Here is a 15,600-nt window from a genome sequence, read left to right as displayed (position 1 = left end):
ATCTCCAATCCCTTATTACGTGTGATGTTGTCTAAAGTCGCGAGAAATTTAATGTTGCGCGCGCAGGTACGAGAGCTGAGAGAAAAGGGAGTAGTGTGAGACCGGAAGTGGTTGGATGTCATGTCCGGGCTTCGGTCGTTGCGACTCTTCTCTGGGCCTAGAGAAAATATGGCGGACTTATCTTTGGATGAATTGATCAGGAAGCGTGGCGTCAGTGTGAATACAAAAGGGAGGTGAGCTGAAAGGACTATCACCCTTGCAGAGAAACTACGGGGTTGGAACCCAGTTGTTGGCGAGAGTCCGCTCCTCCTGCCACATCGTAGCACGCAGAATAGATCCGTGCTGTGTCCGGGAGGGAGGGCCCGCCCAGAGCGACATCCTGTCTTCCGATTGGTTTATCGTTTTGTCAGTCGTGACCTGCTAGAGAGTTCGGTTCTGTTGACCCATCCTGAGCAGTGAGGGGGCGTCGGGTGTCAGGGAGGCAGCGAGAGTGGGACCCCGGACAAGACGGGCACGCGGCTCGCAGGTAGCAAAAACAGCATGCGGTATGTGAGGGCTGAGTAGGAAGCTTTTCGGGGTCCCCTCCGTCAGCCCCAATGTGTCCACCTGTCTCAGGAGGCGGCTTCCGTTAGCCCCATTTTTAAGGACTGCAGCTTGCTCTACTTTTGTTTTTTGTTTTTTTTCTTTCTGGAATGGGGCTCTTGGTTCTATACTGCAAAAAGTGTATTCCATGGAGGCTCCAGTAGAGACATCTAAAAACATTTTACTGACATGTTATCCAAGAAGTGCATCTCTGGAGAAGCCACAGTGTATATAGGATTTACACTATAAACAATTACCGATTTCAGAGACTTCTTGGGATTGTGAGCAAAAACAAACCAACCTGCTACTTTTCTGGCATCATTAAGAACTCTAAATCAGGCCATATAATGTTCTCCAGAGGGCCATGCAGACTAGAAAGATAGGAATTGCAGATTCAGCAATTTAGAGATTATTGGGTTTGGGGAGACTTGTCTAGTTAATACTTTCAGATTATTTTTGTCCCTAATTTTCTCAACATTTTTCCTATTGTCTTCCCACTCCTTCTGTCTAAAATACGTTTTCTTTTTATTTCCCAGATTGCCACCCTTCATAGTCAGTTCTGTTTCATACTCTGCATCTTTCTTGAGGCACCTCTTTCTTAGTTTTCCATTACTGGCTGGTTCATCCATTTGTTGATCTCTGTTGTCCATTCTCTCGCACATATTCATCCTATGATGAATTGGAACTATTCAGTTAGATATTTTTTTTAAAAAGCATTAAATAGCTATAGTTAATAGCTGACATTTCTCTTTCAGACTGAACATGAGGCCAGTCTTTGGAGGTATCAGATCTCGAACCGGAATCCAGCAAACCTTTCTAAGCAGACCAGCACACAGTGTCGGTTTTCAGCAGACATTTGATGCACGTCAAAAGATTGGTGTTACTGATGCGAGGCACAAAATAGGTGTGAAAGATGCCAGGGAGAAACTGCTTCAGAAAGATGCCAGGTTCAAAATCAAAGGGAAAGTTCAAGATGCCCGGGAGATGCTAAATTCCCGGAAACAGCAGAGTATTGAAAAGGTGACCAAAGTTGTTGATGCTAGAGAGAAAATTAGTTTGAAAAGAAGTGCTCCAACTGCAGCCACTGTGAACACCATTGTGGAAACAATATCCCCTGCTGTGAAGATAACAAAAACAATACAAGTAAGTTATTGCTAATTCACCTTCTTGTTTTTTTGGCTTCAGGAGAAATGGCTTTATGTTTTTCAAAGAAAAATATTGGAGAAAGTAACAATGCACTTTTTGTCAAGCTCTTGACAGCTCATTTCAACTGAAATCAGGATTCTCCCAGAATTTCTTTTAACAAGATTTTATTTTTTTATTTAAATTTATTGGCCGCCCAACTCCAGTAGACTCTGGGCAGCGTACAAAACTAAAAAAACATAAAAACAGCGAGAAACATTAAAACTGGCAGCCCAGACTAAAATACTCTGCTAACAAAACCCACAAAACAAAATTGGGATTATTAAAGAAGGACAAACATCAATCACAGTCCTGGGATCAGAGCCAGGTTTTCAAGACTTGCCAGAACCCTAGGAGAGAGGATGCCAGCCTTCTCTCTGGTGGGATGCTGTTCCAGAGGGTTGGGGGTGCAACAGAAGGCATGCTTCCTAGGTCCCACAAAATGGCAGTGTTTAATGGAGGGGACCTGGTGCACACCCACTGTGCTGGAATGCACTGGGCGGGCAGAAATAATTGGAGATAAGCGCACGCTCAGGTATCCAGGACCTATTATTATTATTGTTGTTATTGTTATTATTTAAATTTTTACACTGCCCATCTTACTATAAAAGTAACTCTGGATGGCTTACAAATAGAATCATAAAAAAATTATAAAACTACAAGAAATACAAGAAGGTAAAGGAGAAAAACTAAAACGTAGACAGAGTGACTCCATACAGGGCTTTATAGGTAATAACCAGCACCTTGAAATACACTCAGAAGTCAACTGACAGCCAGTGCAGCTCACATAGCAGTGGTGACACATGGCACATTGAGATGTGCCTGTTACTGCTTGCACCGCTGCATTTTGAACTAGCTGTAGCTTCCAGGTGGTCTTCAAGGGCAGTCTCATGTAGAGTGCATTGCAATAATCCAAGCGTGGGGTGACCAGGGCATGAGTGACTATCTGAAAGGTTTCTCAATCAAGGAAAGGGCGCAACTGGTGCACAAGATGTGCCTGTGCAAAGGCCCTTCTGGCCACAGCTGCTACCTGCTCTTTAAGCAGTAGCTGTGAGTCCAAAAGGACCCCCTGATTGTGTAGCACTATTGACTGGGGAAGTACAGCCCTATCCAAGACCAAGGATGGTGACATCCCCAACCTAGGGGTCCAAACAGCCACAGCTATGCAGTCTTGTTAGGATTGAGCCCAAGTCTGTTCTGCCCCATCCAGACCCAAACAGCCTCCAGGCACTGGGTCATGACATTGACAGCTTCACCTGTGCTGGTCAGAGTTGAGATACAGAGCTGGGTATCATCACCATACTGATGATACTGCACCCCAAACTGGCAGATGACCTCATCCAGTGGTTTCATGTAGATGTTGAACAGGAGAGAGGAGAGTGTTGAGGCCTGAGACACCCCACACACGAAGGGCCACAGATGCAATCTATCCCCCCCGTGAACACTGACTGGAACTGACCTGAGGAAGGAAGTGAATCACTGGAGCACAATGCCTCCCACTCCTAACCCCTGCAGCCGATCCAGAAGGATACTGTGGTCAACAGTATCAAAAGCTGCTGGGAGATCAAGGAGCACCCCCATCCTAGCTCCGCTAAAGCCCATCCTCAAGTGTGACCAACGCTGTCTCTGTACTATATCCTGGCCTGAAGCCAGACTGAAATGGGTCCAGATTTATCAAAAAAATAAGATAAGGTTACAAAGGTCTCAGCAATGGATTGCTTTTAGATTAGAACCTGATTTATCTGTCAGCTGCTTAAAACCGGGACTTCAGTTTTTTACAAATGGCATCTGTGTGAACTGCTGAGGAGGTTTTCTGAACAGATGAGCAAAGATGTCACTCCAGTGTTCTGAACATACAATTACAACTTTCTTGTAATGATAACATCAATCAATGTATATGAGAAGACTAGCTGTCTTTCTCTAGATCAGATGTGAGGAATTTGCTCATTCAGGATTGTTCACCATAGTAAAATAAGATTTTTCTTATGCAACATTCCAAGTGTTTGGGAAATATTACTGCAATTAAGTTTATAGCCGATGCAGACATTTCTTTTACCTATATATAAGAACTTAATATGTATTGTATAGAACTGCACTACTTATATGACAGATTACAAATTTGTAATCTCTCCTATATTTTCCTCTTGCATAAGTTTCAGCAAGAGCAGGCAACGTGGTGCTATATTGTTCAGTAATTTTCAGTTTTCCAACAGAAACTGTATATGCTGTACATATAGAGCTGTGGTATATACATGTAAGTATCAAAATGCTTGGGGAAATACCTTGACATAACTTCTTAGCAGTATCCGTATGCCATCTTACCTGCCCTCAGCAGATGAAGGAACTAGCTCAGCCCCTTTAATCTTTCTTCTCCAGTTTCATACTAGAAGCTTACCAGTCTACTTTGTCTCTATGCGAGGCACTTCAAGCTTAGGGCACTCTGCGACATGTTAACAAGCTCATCCAGTTCTTTCTTCTTTGCTCAGTTATATTCCAGAAATTGACAATTTAAAAAGGTGGAGTCAAACAAATCCCAACAATTCCCTCTACTTTTTTAGTTCCATTCTAGGGCAGAAGCCTTTAGAACAGCCTGCTCCACAGAGGATGATTGACCGTAGTAAATGTATTGAGTCCTAAATGTAGACTTTATTTTAAAAAGCAAGTGGTTACTTTTAATTGTCTGTCTGATATGATTGAGTTAAAACTTGCTTTACAGTAAAAAGTGCAGTGTTCTTTTCAGGGTTTCGTCATCAGATCTCACAAATAAAACCAGGCTGATTCCAAATGTCTGAGTAAAAGTCAGAGAAAGCTTGGAGTAATGATTCTATAAAGCAGTGAGGCTTCTCTGAGAACCTTTACAAAAACTTTGGGAGCAGAACACAACTATGGGACAGAAAAGTCCAGAAGTTGATGTATCCTGATGCTGATTTTATCTTTTTCCTCTTCTACCCCAATAACAGCAGAAGGCTGCAATTCCATCACATACTCATTCTGCAGGAATGAAGGTCAACATTGTGAATAATCACACACACAAACAGGTGCGTGCCTTTAAGTAACTATCAGTTCACACCTATTTGTATACATTTTGCTACCATGCATAAAATATTGACAAATAACAAATTACTGGAAGCATATTTGAGCATTTTGTGATTGTTCCATATAGATCTACAGTTTACTCCTCAGTGTATAGTTTTTGCAATGTTAGGCAAGCATCAGAATACATCAGAAAACAGCTTGCCAGAGCCAAATCTGCTGTTCCAATCCAGTCATCCAGAGGGCTGCTGAAGGTTCCCCCTCTTCGTGGATTGATGGGGTATGGGTGAGATGACAGGCCTTCTGTATGGTAGCCCCCACACAATGAAATATTTTCTGCCCAGAGTCCCCTGGAATTGGAGTGGTTATAAGTACCATCAAACAAATAAATATTGCCATCAATCTTCACTCTGCCTGCCCATCTATGTGATGCTAGTGGCTAATCTTCTGAGATATAATGGTAGCACTGACAAAGCTACTCTGATTGCCTGTTGGGCTAGCCCAGGAACCATGACAAGTCAGTGCATTCAGAACTCCAGTTCTTTATTTGCTTTTGCCATACAGACAGAAACTTGCCAGACTAAAGCTACTCTAACTAACCTAAGCACAAATAGCCTGGGAGACTCTAGAGCGGGGCGACCCTGAACCTCTTTGCTTTCCCACAAACACTCTCTGGACTGCTGAGGACTCTCTTATCTCCCTGGAATACACTCCCACCTTCCTGAACGTGCTTCCACCTTCCTGAGAACTAGCGGCAGTGCCAAAATCCACCACATTGCCATTGGCTTATCTCCTATCATTTTACAAAATAATGCTCAGTTAAGTATTGAAAAGACTTGACCCCAGTAAATAAATACCTTTGCATTTAATGTACCTGTTTTTAAAAATGTAAGCCACTAAATTCAGAGTACCATGTAGAGCAGAATGTTGCATAACATCCATAGTAAGTGAAAAATTCTAAGAACTAGCTCAGTCTTCAACATTATTTTCATTGAGTGGAAAACTCAAATCAGCTGTAAAGAGCAATATATGAAATATGAATTGTTTCTTGTAATCGGAGCAGGAAAGAAAAGGTTACATTCCCCTCCTGTACTCTGATTCCAGTCCTGTTCATACACACTCCTCTTCCATTATCTATCTTCATTTCAGAAACCATGCATCATAAATGTAAGAGTCCAATTAGTATAATAATCAGTTGAGGGACTATTTGAGGGACTATTTATTTTTTTAAAGATTTTAGACAAGATAGAGAACAGGTATGTAAGCTTAAGTTGGCCAAGTGGTATCAATCTTTTAAAGATGACAAGGAATGTCATATTATTTACAGTCTCTTACATCCCATTCCCTGAGACAAGCTCTCAAAGAACTTTGTTTTCAAACAATGCCAACAGCCTATTTCGATGGAAGATACAAGGATTATCACCTACATACTGTTTATGCATTTGTAGTAACTCACAGGTAGAAGATTTCAGCCATTACTTACTACTTTGCAAATTATATCAAGAGCCTAGAGCTAGATTCACCATGCCTTTGTTAATCCAACTGAATCATTCTAGTTTAGAAGAAAAAAAAATCTATTTTCTGTTGACTGATGTTGATGAACATGTAACAAAACAAGTTGCATTGTTTGCAGTGGTTGCAAGGAAGATACGAAAGCAGATGTTGACAAATAATGCTGTTAATATTAGAGGGGGTGTATTGAACTGGTATGGATTGTTGTAATTTTACATGAATTTTGCTAAAACCTATGGTTGCAAATAAATGTATACAATGCAGTAATCAGTTAAAATTTAAAATTTAAATTATAGCATAAATGAGCATCTTCTATTTAACTGTAAGTATTGCCAACTGTACTGGGCTTCTAAATGGCTTTTGGTATTACCTGATTGAACAGTTTTGAAGCATTTCAATAAGCATGCAACATATGCATGGAAACATTTATATTTCTGTATTAAAATAGCCTTCATATGCAGCACACATTTCTTCAGAATTGTGATATGCATGACTATTTCACTTCTGAGTATTCAGAAGAATTGGTTGGGTAATTTGTGCCATAGCATATATAGTCTTAAAAAGAGACATACGTACATATTTTTGATAGTTAGAAGCAGAATTGAAGCCCATAACAGCTTATTTGTTGAGGTTAGTCGTTACTTCAACACAGCCCAGTCTCTTTCAAATACCCATTTCACAGCTATAATTAAGAAATATAAAATTAATTATTTCCATTATACGTCACCAACTTACTTTCTATCTATTTTAGTGCCTATATGATACAGAGGAGGAGGATGAAACTGTATCTCCCCTTCCTAACAAACAGATGAAAATCACTACAACAAATAGCTTCCTGCACAATGCAGTAAGGATCTGGTTTTGTAATCTTCTTTTCTTTCTGCCTATAGTGAGCGTATACAGATAAATATGCATATTCTCTCTATTCACACTGGATGAACATTCTGGTTCCAGCTTTACAAGCCTTGTGGTCTCTTTCAGATTTGTACTGCATCTATTCCTGCACCTATTCTAGGACAGAGTGACAATTGCCTATATCTGTGGCAGATGTAGTACCTCACAGAATTAATGTGCAATTAATTTGCCTTTCCATCTTTTGAGATAGCCAGTAATTGAAATCTGTCCAGATTCTATTGTACTGCAAATTATCTCTATAATTCTTCATTCTGATGAAGGATAGTTAAAAAGGGAAGTAGAAAGTTGTCTTTGGTAATCTAGTCTTGTGTCTTACTATTAAATCAGCATCACCACAGTTCTGAGGCTTCATTTCTGGTGATTTGTTGTTTGAAAGACCACATTATTGTGAGGAAGAGGTACCTCCCTTCCAAGTTTGATAATTATCATGTTGAATCTTAATGCCTACATTGCACTAAGCCATTTTAACTATGGGTTATTGAACAAATCATAGTGACTTGGTCCAAACATAGCATAACTGATTTATCATGTTGGGGCTCATATATTGTAGAAAGCCACAAATAAACCATATTATAACTAACTCATCACGTGTGAGCCCAGCCAACATCTTGTTGATAAGACAGTAACTTACGGAAGGTAAAATTAATGTGCATTTACTTTGCAGTTCAGTTACAGAATGATCTCTGAAAAATGTTTCACTTTTATCTCTATCTGTTGAAAGCCCAGAAAGGAAGTCAGTCAGTCAGTCATTCATTCATTTATTTATTTATTTATAAATAAATAAATAAATAAATAAATAAAAACATGCTATCTTAAATGTAGACAAATCATGCTGTACCTTAATATGATGTGTGAACTTTTGGCTTGGTTGTATAATAGGACTGTGCAGCGCTTTGAAAATGAATCCAAAGAATTGCTTGGGTCCTTACGAAAGCATAGCATCTCTCTGTTATTCATTAAAGCAGCCCAACCATTTCAGGCTTTTCTGAAAACAATGGTGTTAATTTAAAGAATCCATTCATTAACGTTAAAGCAACTCTTTTAAGATTATTTTCTAGAGCAATTGTTGGGAAAGATGGAGCTACTTTAAAGAGTTGCAGACAAGTGCAACATGTGTACTCCAAAACATCTTTTCAGAATGAAATCCAAGTACTGCATAATCCAATGTTTTTGCATGTAGTTAAACATTATATATTTATAAATTAAATAATCAGAAGAGTTGGGCAGTGTTGGGCTTCAACCCTGAAGCCCAACACTGTCCAACAGATAGTGGCTGTGAAAGCCTACACCAGTATATTAATCAGAAGAGTGTTAATTTTACAAAACATTGTATTATATGTTTACCTTATATTTCAAAAGAATCAGTGGAAGTGTTTTTAAAAAATCTGAACTAGGAGCAGATATTCCCCAAGGATCCTGAGCATTCAAGCTATCAGTTGGTAATATTTTTTATTTTTTATTCCTTTGATCACAGCAGTAGGCTTAAAAATGTATGAGCTTTATAGATACAGTAAAAATCAGGTATAATAATAGCTGTTCATATACAGCTCTTTAGTAGGTCTCTTAACACAATCCTGGAGCAAAGAGCGTCATCTGTGAAAAGACAGGGTAGTCAAAGGGCTGGGGTTTCAGTATAGCTCTTTGTCCCACAACAATCCATAATACAAGCAGAATTCTTGGTTATTTGCTTGCAGAAATGGGTTCACAAGTGCCCAGTCTGCGGAGATATAGGAGGGGTGCTACAGGGTGCCTTTTTTGCAGAGAAAGGCAGTAGGGCCCCATCTGGTATTACGTACCGCGCTCTTTCAGAAAGGAAGGAATAGAAGAAATAGAAGCATTCTAAAAATGCTTATTAGGACAAAAGGGTGAATAGCCATTTTTGATTGCTACATTGAACACTTACTGATTTTTGATGGAACAGTATTATGTCCTTAGTATAATTTCTTGTGAGCTGATTGTTCTCCATACCATTTCGTTTATCACAAATTATTCATATGTTTTGTTGCCCTAACAGCCTAAGTCATTCTCTGCCCACAGGCTTAGAATCTGTAAATAAATGGGGCTTATGCTAATTAATGTCCTTTGGACTGCTTGTCTGGCTTTTAATATAAAAAAGGAATATATTTTAACATTTTAGCCTATACTTCACTAGGACTGTCAGTTCATTTTCTTGTTTCAAATATATGTTTACCTCTGAAAAATAGTTTCACTTTTAATTGCTATACTTTGCCCAGCCATTTTGTATCTTTTTGCTACCTTCCATCCTATGATTATATTGTAGGAATTACTTGAAATGCCTCCTGTAGAATTTTTAATATTGCCATTATGCCATGTAAATGTTTTGCTTTCATTAATGATATCTAGGAACTGGGTGATTTTTAAAAATATGTCCTAAATTTGATAAAACATTTACTGATGGAGGCATAGTATTTCATTGGCCTTACTCTGGTGCGTGACATTTCTAGTGAAGAAAACTTCAGTAGCAAGATTAAAGCTTGATAATGTGATAATCTCTCTATTTAAAAAAAAAAACATAAAATGCTTAAGTTTTCAGTACAGTCTAAAATTCCAGCTGACAGGTCCTGGTTAGATGAATACCAAAGGAAATATTTTAGTGGGTTAGCTTAATTCAACAGCTGCAAGTCTTGTCTAGCCCACATGAGTATGTTCCTGCAGTTAAATCACCTGACATGAGAGATCTTGCTATGTGATACCATTTGGCTGTTGGTCTTTTGAAGAAAAGAAATTGCTTCTGGCGTTTCCAATATTTTATTTTTTGTTTGTGCAGGCTGGACTCAGTGGCAACAAGTTTTCTCTCTCAAAGACAGTCCCTCTTACAAAAGTAGTCCAGAATGATGCATATACGGCCCCCCCGGTCCCACCTTCCCCCATCCGAACAAAGGCCCTCACAAACATGTCCAGAACCTTAGTGACCAAGGAGGAACCTCCTAAAGAACCTGCAGTGGTTGAGGTGAGTTGAAGATGCAGAAGGGATTCTTTGTGTGCTGGTCACAGAACTGTAGTACTTTTTAAATTAATTTTAGTCCTGTAAAATGAGATGAACAAATATTTTGTCCTTTTCCCAAAAAATGCACAACTTGAGGCCACAGCTACCGAACCACCTCCAGGGTATTGTTCCCAATGATTTCCAGAATGTGATAGAAGTGGGAAAAGGACTGGAAAAGAATTATATTAATTATACTGAATTGTGTTTAAATGGAAATTAAATTACATTACATTACATTTAGTTTTTGTTTTTGTTTTGGTCCATACTTTTGAGATGGTGGCTTCCACCATGCCACTGATAACTGTGTGTGGTTCTCAGCCTGGAAAAAAAATTGTAAACTACCCCCCCCAACACCAAAGTGTGGAATTGTATATAATGTGAAGTACTACAGTAGTAGACTCCAATATAAATTTTTGCTGAATAAATATGCCTTATATGGTGGTTGGATCTTAGTTTAGAAGGAATATTCTGAACTTGTAGAAATTAACCTTTAGACTTTTTACTTTCCATTTTACTTGTGTGTATTACATCACTGTTACGTTTCCTCTGTTTATTTGTAGTTGATGTTTGTCTTATTTTTTTTCTGATAGCCAACCTTTAGTCCTTTAGAAGGTACTAAGATGACTGTGAATAATTTACACCCTCGTGTTACAGAAGAGGATATTGTTGTGAGTATTATATGTTATTGAAGTCCGAGACCAGCCTGTTTTGTGAATCCATATTGTTCCTAGTAAATAGGGTAATAAGGGATATATGCTTTTTTTGAGAATCTGGAAATTTTTACCAAAAGCTAACTAGTAGTCTACTTACAGTAAGTTGATCCCCTTTACCCCTTAGATATCTTCAAATGTACAATAGTTTAAACACCAGGAATTGCTGGTTCCAAGTTCCAAGGAGAGTTTTATGTATCTGACACTGAACTACAAGGACCTGGAGTTCTTCAGTTTGTTGGAAGCTTGACATAGTATAGAAGTATATAGTATTTTCAAAAACTAAGGAATCTGGAACATATATAACATATAGGCAATGCTGTACTGCCTCACTCATAGTCAGACCTTTCCTCACATACCTTTTTTGCTATAAAAATTGGGAATGCAGCAACTCTTCAATACTAGATGTTTTGTTTACTGTTAGTTAATGTGACTTCAGGGAAGTGGTGATGCTGCGGGTTAAACCGCTGAGCTTGCCAATCCGAAGGTCGGCGGTTCGAATCCGCATGATGGGGTGAGCTCCCATTGCTAGTCCCAGCTCCTGCCAACCTAGCAGTTCGAAAACATGCAAATGTGAGTAGATTAATAGGTACTGCTTCTGCAGGCAAGTAACGGCATTCTGTTTAGTCATGCCGGCCACATGACCACGGAAGTGTCTACGGACAAACGCCGGCTCTTCGGCTTTGAAACGGAGATGAGCACCACCCCCTAGAGTCAGACATGACTGGACTTAATGTCAAAGGAAACCTTTACCTTTACTAATGTGACTTCATAAATACAAAAACTGGAAGAGTTATCTAAATTACATTATTCAAGTATTTGCTCTCTCCATATTTAGAAGGACCATATCTTTGATTATTGTTTACTGGCAGCAAATAGAGCAGGGAGCTTCATATCCTGACTACCTGAATATGTTTGCCTTGCTAATGTGGAAAATGGATGGATTAAAGGCATGGGAACATCAAAGCAGTGACGTTCTTAATGAGTTTTTTCCAGTGTGATGGTACAGGTACAGTGTGTTCTTGATCTCAGTCCTAAACATCCCTGCTCACTGTCTTAAAAGGAGGTACATGGTAGTATTTAAGTCCAGTATCTTGCTGCTATTGCTTTAACCAACCTATCTTCTTTAAAGCTACCCAATGCTGTATTTTTTTATTCCAAAAACAACAACTTTTTCCTCAGGAACTGTTCTGTGTGTGTGGTGCCCTAAAGCGAGCTCGTCTAGTGAACCCTGGGATGGCTGAAGTTGTGTTTGTGAAAAAGGAAGATGCCATCACTGCATACAAGAAATATAACAACAGATGCTTGGATGGTAAGTATGAGCCTCATATGGAAGGCTTAGCTTTTTTTTTTTGCTTTGCCATAGATCAAAATACTTTAAATGTTTTCAGGAAAACAAAGAGTCAAACAATAAAAAGGTTTTCTATTTTGCCAGGATTTTAGAACACAGATTTTTGCAAACTAGGTATTTTTCAAATTAAGAATGATTTTTCATTTTATTACCAAAAGGAGAAAAATCATGGTAGTGAATGCAAAGTGAGGAAGAAGTGAAAGATTGCATTGAATATTCTCCAGGCTTTGATTTTCCAGAATTTGTGCCCACCTTAGCAATAGATCTAACAGCAGTACTTTAGGTATAAAGTATTGCATCTTTTGACATTATCATGTTTATTTTTTTTTCACTAGGGCAGCCAATGAAATGTAATCTTTTCATTAATGGAAATGTCATCACATCAGACCAGCCCATCTTGCTGTAAGTGTATTATGTTCATAAAATTAAAGACCTTTAAAGGCAGAAAATAAATGTAAGATGTAAATAAACTAAGCCTCTCTTAGGTTATCAGCCTGAAAATGTGAAGAGCTGTTTGGGTTCAGCATTCTAATTGATGGCCATTTCATTCCTCATTATCAGTAGGTGTTGGCGCTTCCTGACATTCCTAGTTTTCTTCTTCCTTTTCCTTACCATTACTCTTGTATATAAAAAGTAAATACTATTGCTTGAGTCTGTATTCTGTCAGGAGGCTAAATATGTTATTTCTTGTTACTCTGCCTAGTCGATTGAGTGATACCCCTTCAGTGAAGAAAGAAGCTGAACCACGTCGGACAAGCACCGGAACATCCTCAAATCCACCAGCTGAAGTGGATCCTGATACCATCTTGAAGGCACTGTTCAAATCTTCGGGGACTTCTGCTTCTGTGCAGCCTACAGAGTTCAAAATTAAACTTTGAAAAGTAGCAGTCAAAAGTGGACTAGTAAACTGAGTGTGGAAAATTGGGAGACATGCGGGAACACAATTGTGTTGGACTGCACTCAATCCTTTGTTTTTCTACAGTTGCTACCTTTCCTGTACAGTAGTGTTACCCTAAATGTGTTTGTTCTGTTTTCATAGTTGGAATTTTTGTCCCAATATTTCTAATGGAATAATTTCCCCTTCCTCCACTGAGATCTGTATCACCATGTAACTCTTCCTTTATTTCACCTGCCTCCCCACTGCAGTATCCAGCCAGTTAAAGTACACCTAGTTAAGGGTGTGATAAGCATCTATTGTGGCTTTCATTCTTTTAGTAAGAAATGGTGTCCCTTTTGCTTTATACTAATAATAAACGTTTCATTTCAATATATCTGTGTCTGTGGAACAGACTTGGTATAATACTGTACTCCCAGGCAATAATAGCTCTGTCTGCCATTCTAAAATTGGTAAAAAAGAAAATGAAATGTTCATGCAACAACTTATGGAAGAGGTTATGAAGGCAGTGAGAGTATGTATAAGTACAAGTATATAACATATTCTACACTACTTTCATTGCCATGTATTCATGTTACTAATAGGTTGATGGAAGAATGGGTGCTGGCATTACTGTGAACTTCAGGACGTTACACAGATGTGCTTTTCCAAGGGATTTGTTTGCCAGTAAACTATTTAGCTTCATTTTCTAGTATCTATGTTTTTTCCGATTTCTTACAATGAAGCTGTATACTGCAGAGGAAAATACTGTCAGTTTCTCCCAGTTAAGCAGTACAAGACAGAAGAAGATACTGTAAGCTGTTTTTACGTGGTGCTTTAGAAGCACAAGTAGAGGCCTGTATTCTACCAGCCCTGATCTCAATAGAATTCAAGTCAGACCTATATTTTGCTACACTTAAACTTTTCTGAGGTGCTGGCTCCAGAACAAACAGTTGTTACCGCTGTCCACAAGCTTATTCGATGCAATCTTCACTCAGCCCGCAAAACAGCTGATCACTTAGCAGTTGATTGAGTCAAAGATCAATAGAAAACAGCCCCCATTTTCTGTTCCTAAGGCATTACGTATTCGTATAAATTGTATCCCGAAGTCCTCTCTGGATAAGATTCTGCTGTTGCCATGTAGCACTATTTCTATTAGAAAGTGGTGATGGCACCTTATATGAACTATTTGACATAAAACAGAGAAAGGTGGGCAGTGAAAGAAGTTACCTAAAAGAAAGATGTACTTTTTGTCCATGTGCAATTTTATCTGATGTACAAACTTTTGCTAAAAGATTTTTAAAAAGAAAAACCTGTTTTTTTTAAAGCACCATGATAACACAGTGAAATAGCACTGGATAACTTATCTGACCTTGACTTTTTATTCTCTCAACTGCAAAATTTAAACATTTTCATCTGTGCTAAAATCTTTTAGTAACAGCTTATTCCACGGTAGGCCTGATGTTCAGTAGTTGCTCTTCATTCTGTCTAGTGTCTTGGTTTAATCTCACAGGGACATACCAGTTAAATTATATCACTTCAGGACATGAAGCATTGTTCCCTATGGAATTTGCTAATCTGGATTACTAATTTTGGAATAATCACACTTCACTCTTGCCGGGGATATGTACTTTTGAACAAGCAGGTATTTTTGTGCAGAAATGCTATACCTTGTATCTGTCCTTCATTAGCAGCAGTGGGGTGGTTACAGGGAAGGTTGACCTGAGGACACGCTGTAACATGTTTCTGAATAAATATTTGTTATACAGAGAATATTCTACATTCCTTTTTTTAAAGATGCAAAACATTAAATAAGTCTGTAATGTATATTCAATTTTGGGAGCACCTCTCTTTAGTCTAAACTGATAAGGCTACTTAAGTGGGCAGGTGCAGTACTCGCCTGTGGATGAGGAAGTTATTACACTGCATATTTATAGTAAAATTGTTCAGATCAACCTCCTTTAGATATTACTTTTCATATACATTAAGATTTTGATGGGAGTTGTTTGAGAAATCAGGAGAAAATAGTTGGTGGGTTAAAATAACCATATCAGATATAAAACCCAGAATATAGAATGTTTAACTTTTTCCATTACAAAATGAAGCAATTGATTCTGCCTATGTAGACTTTAAATCCTATGCTTAACCTGAGGGATACTGGCACGCTTTTACCCTAGTTAGGTGGAAGCTCCTAGCCAACCATGATTTAATCATGATCAGGGCTCAGTCTCGTCAGAAATCCCGAGTACACAGAAGTCAAACAGCCTAGAAAGGGGTAACAGCAAACCTCTTCCATACTGCTGCCGAGTCATTAGAAATGTTCATCTTGAAAGGAAAATCTTCCATATGCTGATTTACCCATCCTATCAAACCGAAGGCTCCTCTATGGAAGCTTCACATACACGGAAGACTTTCTACGATGCTTTAAAAACGA

The 15,600-nt window shown here is 38.6% G+C and overlaps 1 protein-coding gene across 4 annotated transcripts; it reads left to right on the top strand.

Annotated features, from left to right (window-relative positions):
* The first annotated feature begins 82 nt into the window (after positions 1-82).
* Positions 83-14,939, top strand: POLDIP3 (DNA polymerase delta interacting protein 3). 4 transcript variants are annotated; one of them, XM_063308472.1, is made up of 9 exons: positions 83-233; positions 1,338-1,725; positions 4,728-4,802; positions 7,061-7,156; positions 10,013-10,195; positions 10,822-10,899; positions 12,124-12,253; positions 12,628-12,694; positions 12,996-14,939. In XM_063308472.1, exons 1-9 carry the CDS (start codon positions 121-123, stop codon positions 13,168-13,170), a joined length of 1,305 nt encoding a protein of 434 aa, XP_063164542.1. In that variant the 5' UTR covers positions 83-120; the 3' UTR covers positions 13,171-14,939. The 4 variants fall into 4 exon arrangements, with proteins under 4 accessions (XP_063164542.1, XP_063164541.1, XP_063164545.1 ...); XM_063308471.1 differs by having other exon boundaries at positions 4,725-4,802; XM_063308475.1 differs by lacking the exon at positions 83-233 and adding an exon at positions 427-526 and having other exon boundaries at positions 4,725-4,802.
* The last annotated feature ends 661 nt before the right edge of the window (positions 14,940-15,600 follow it).

The sequence above is a fragment of the Candoia aspera genome, chromosome 7 (genome assembly GCF_035149785.1).
Source record: "Candoia aspera isolate rCanAsp1 chromosome 7, rCanAsp1.hap2, whole genome shotgun sequence".
Lineage (NCBI taxonomy): Eukaryota > Metazoa > Chordata > Lepidosauria > Squamata > Boidae > Candoia > Candoia aspera.
The sequence above is the reverse complement of the archived record's forward strand: the minus strand, read 5'-3'. Positions and strand labels throughout refer to the sequence as shown.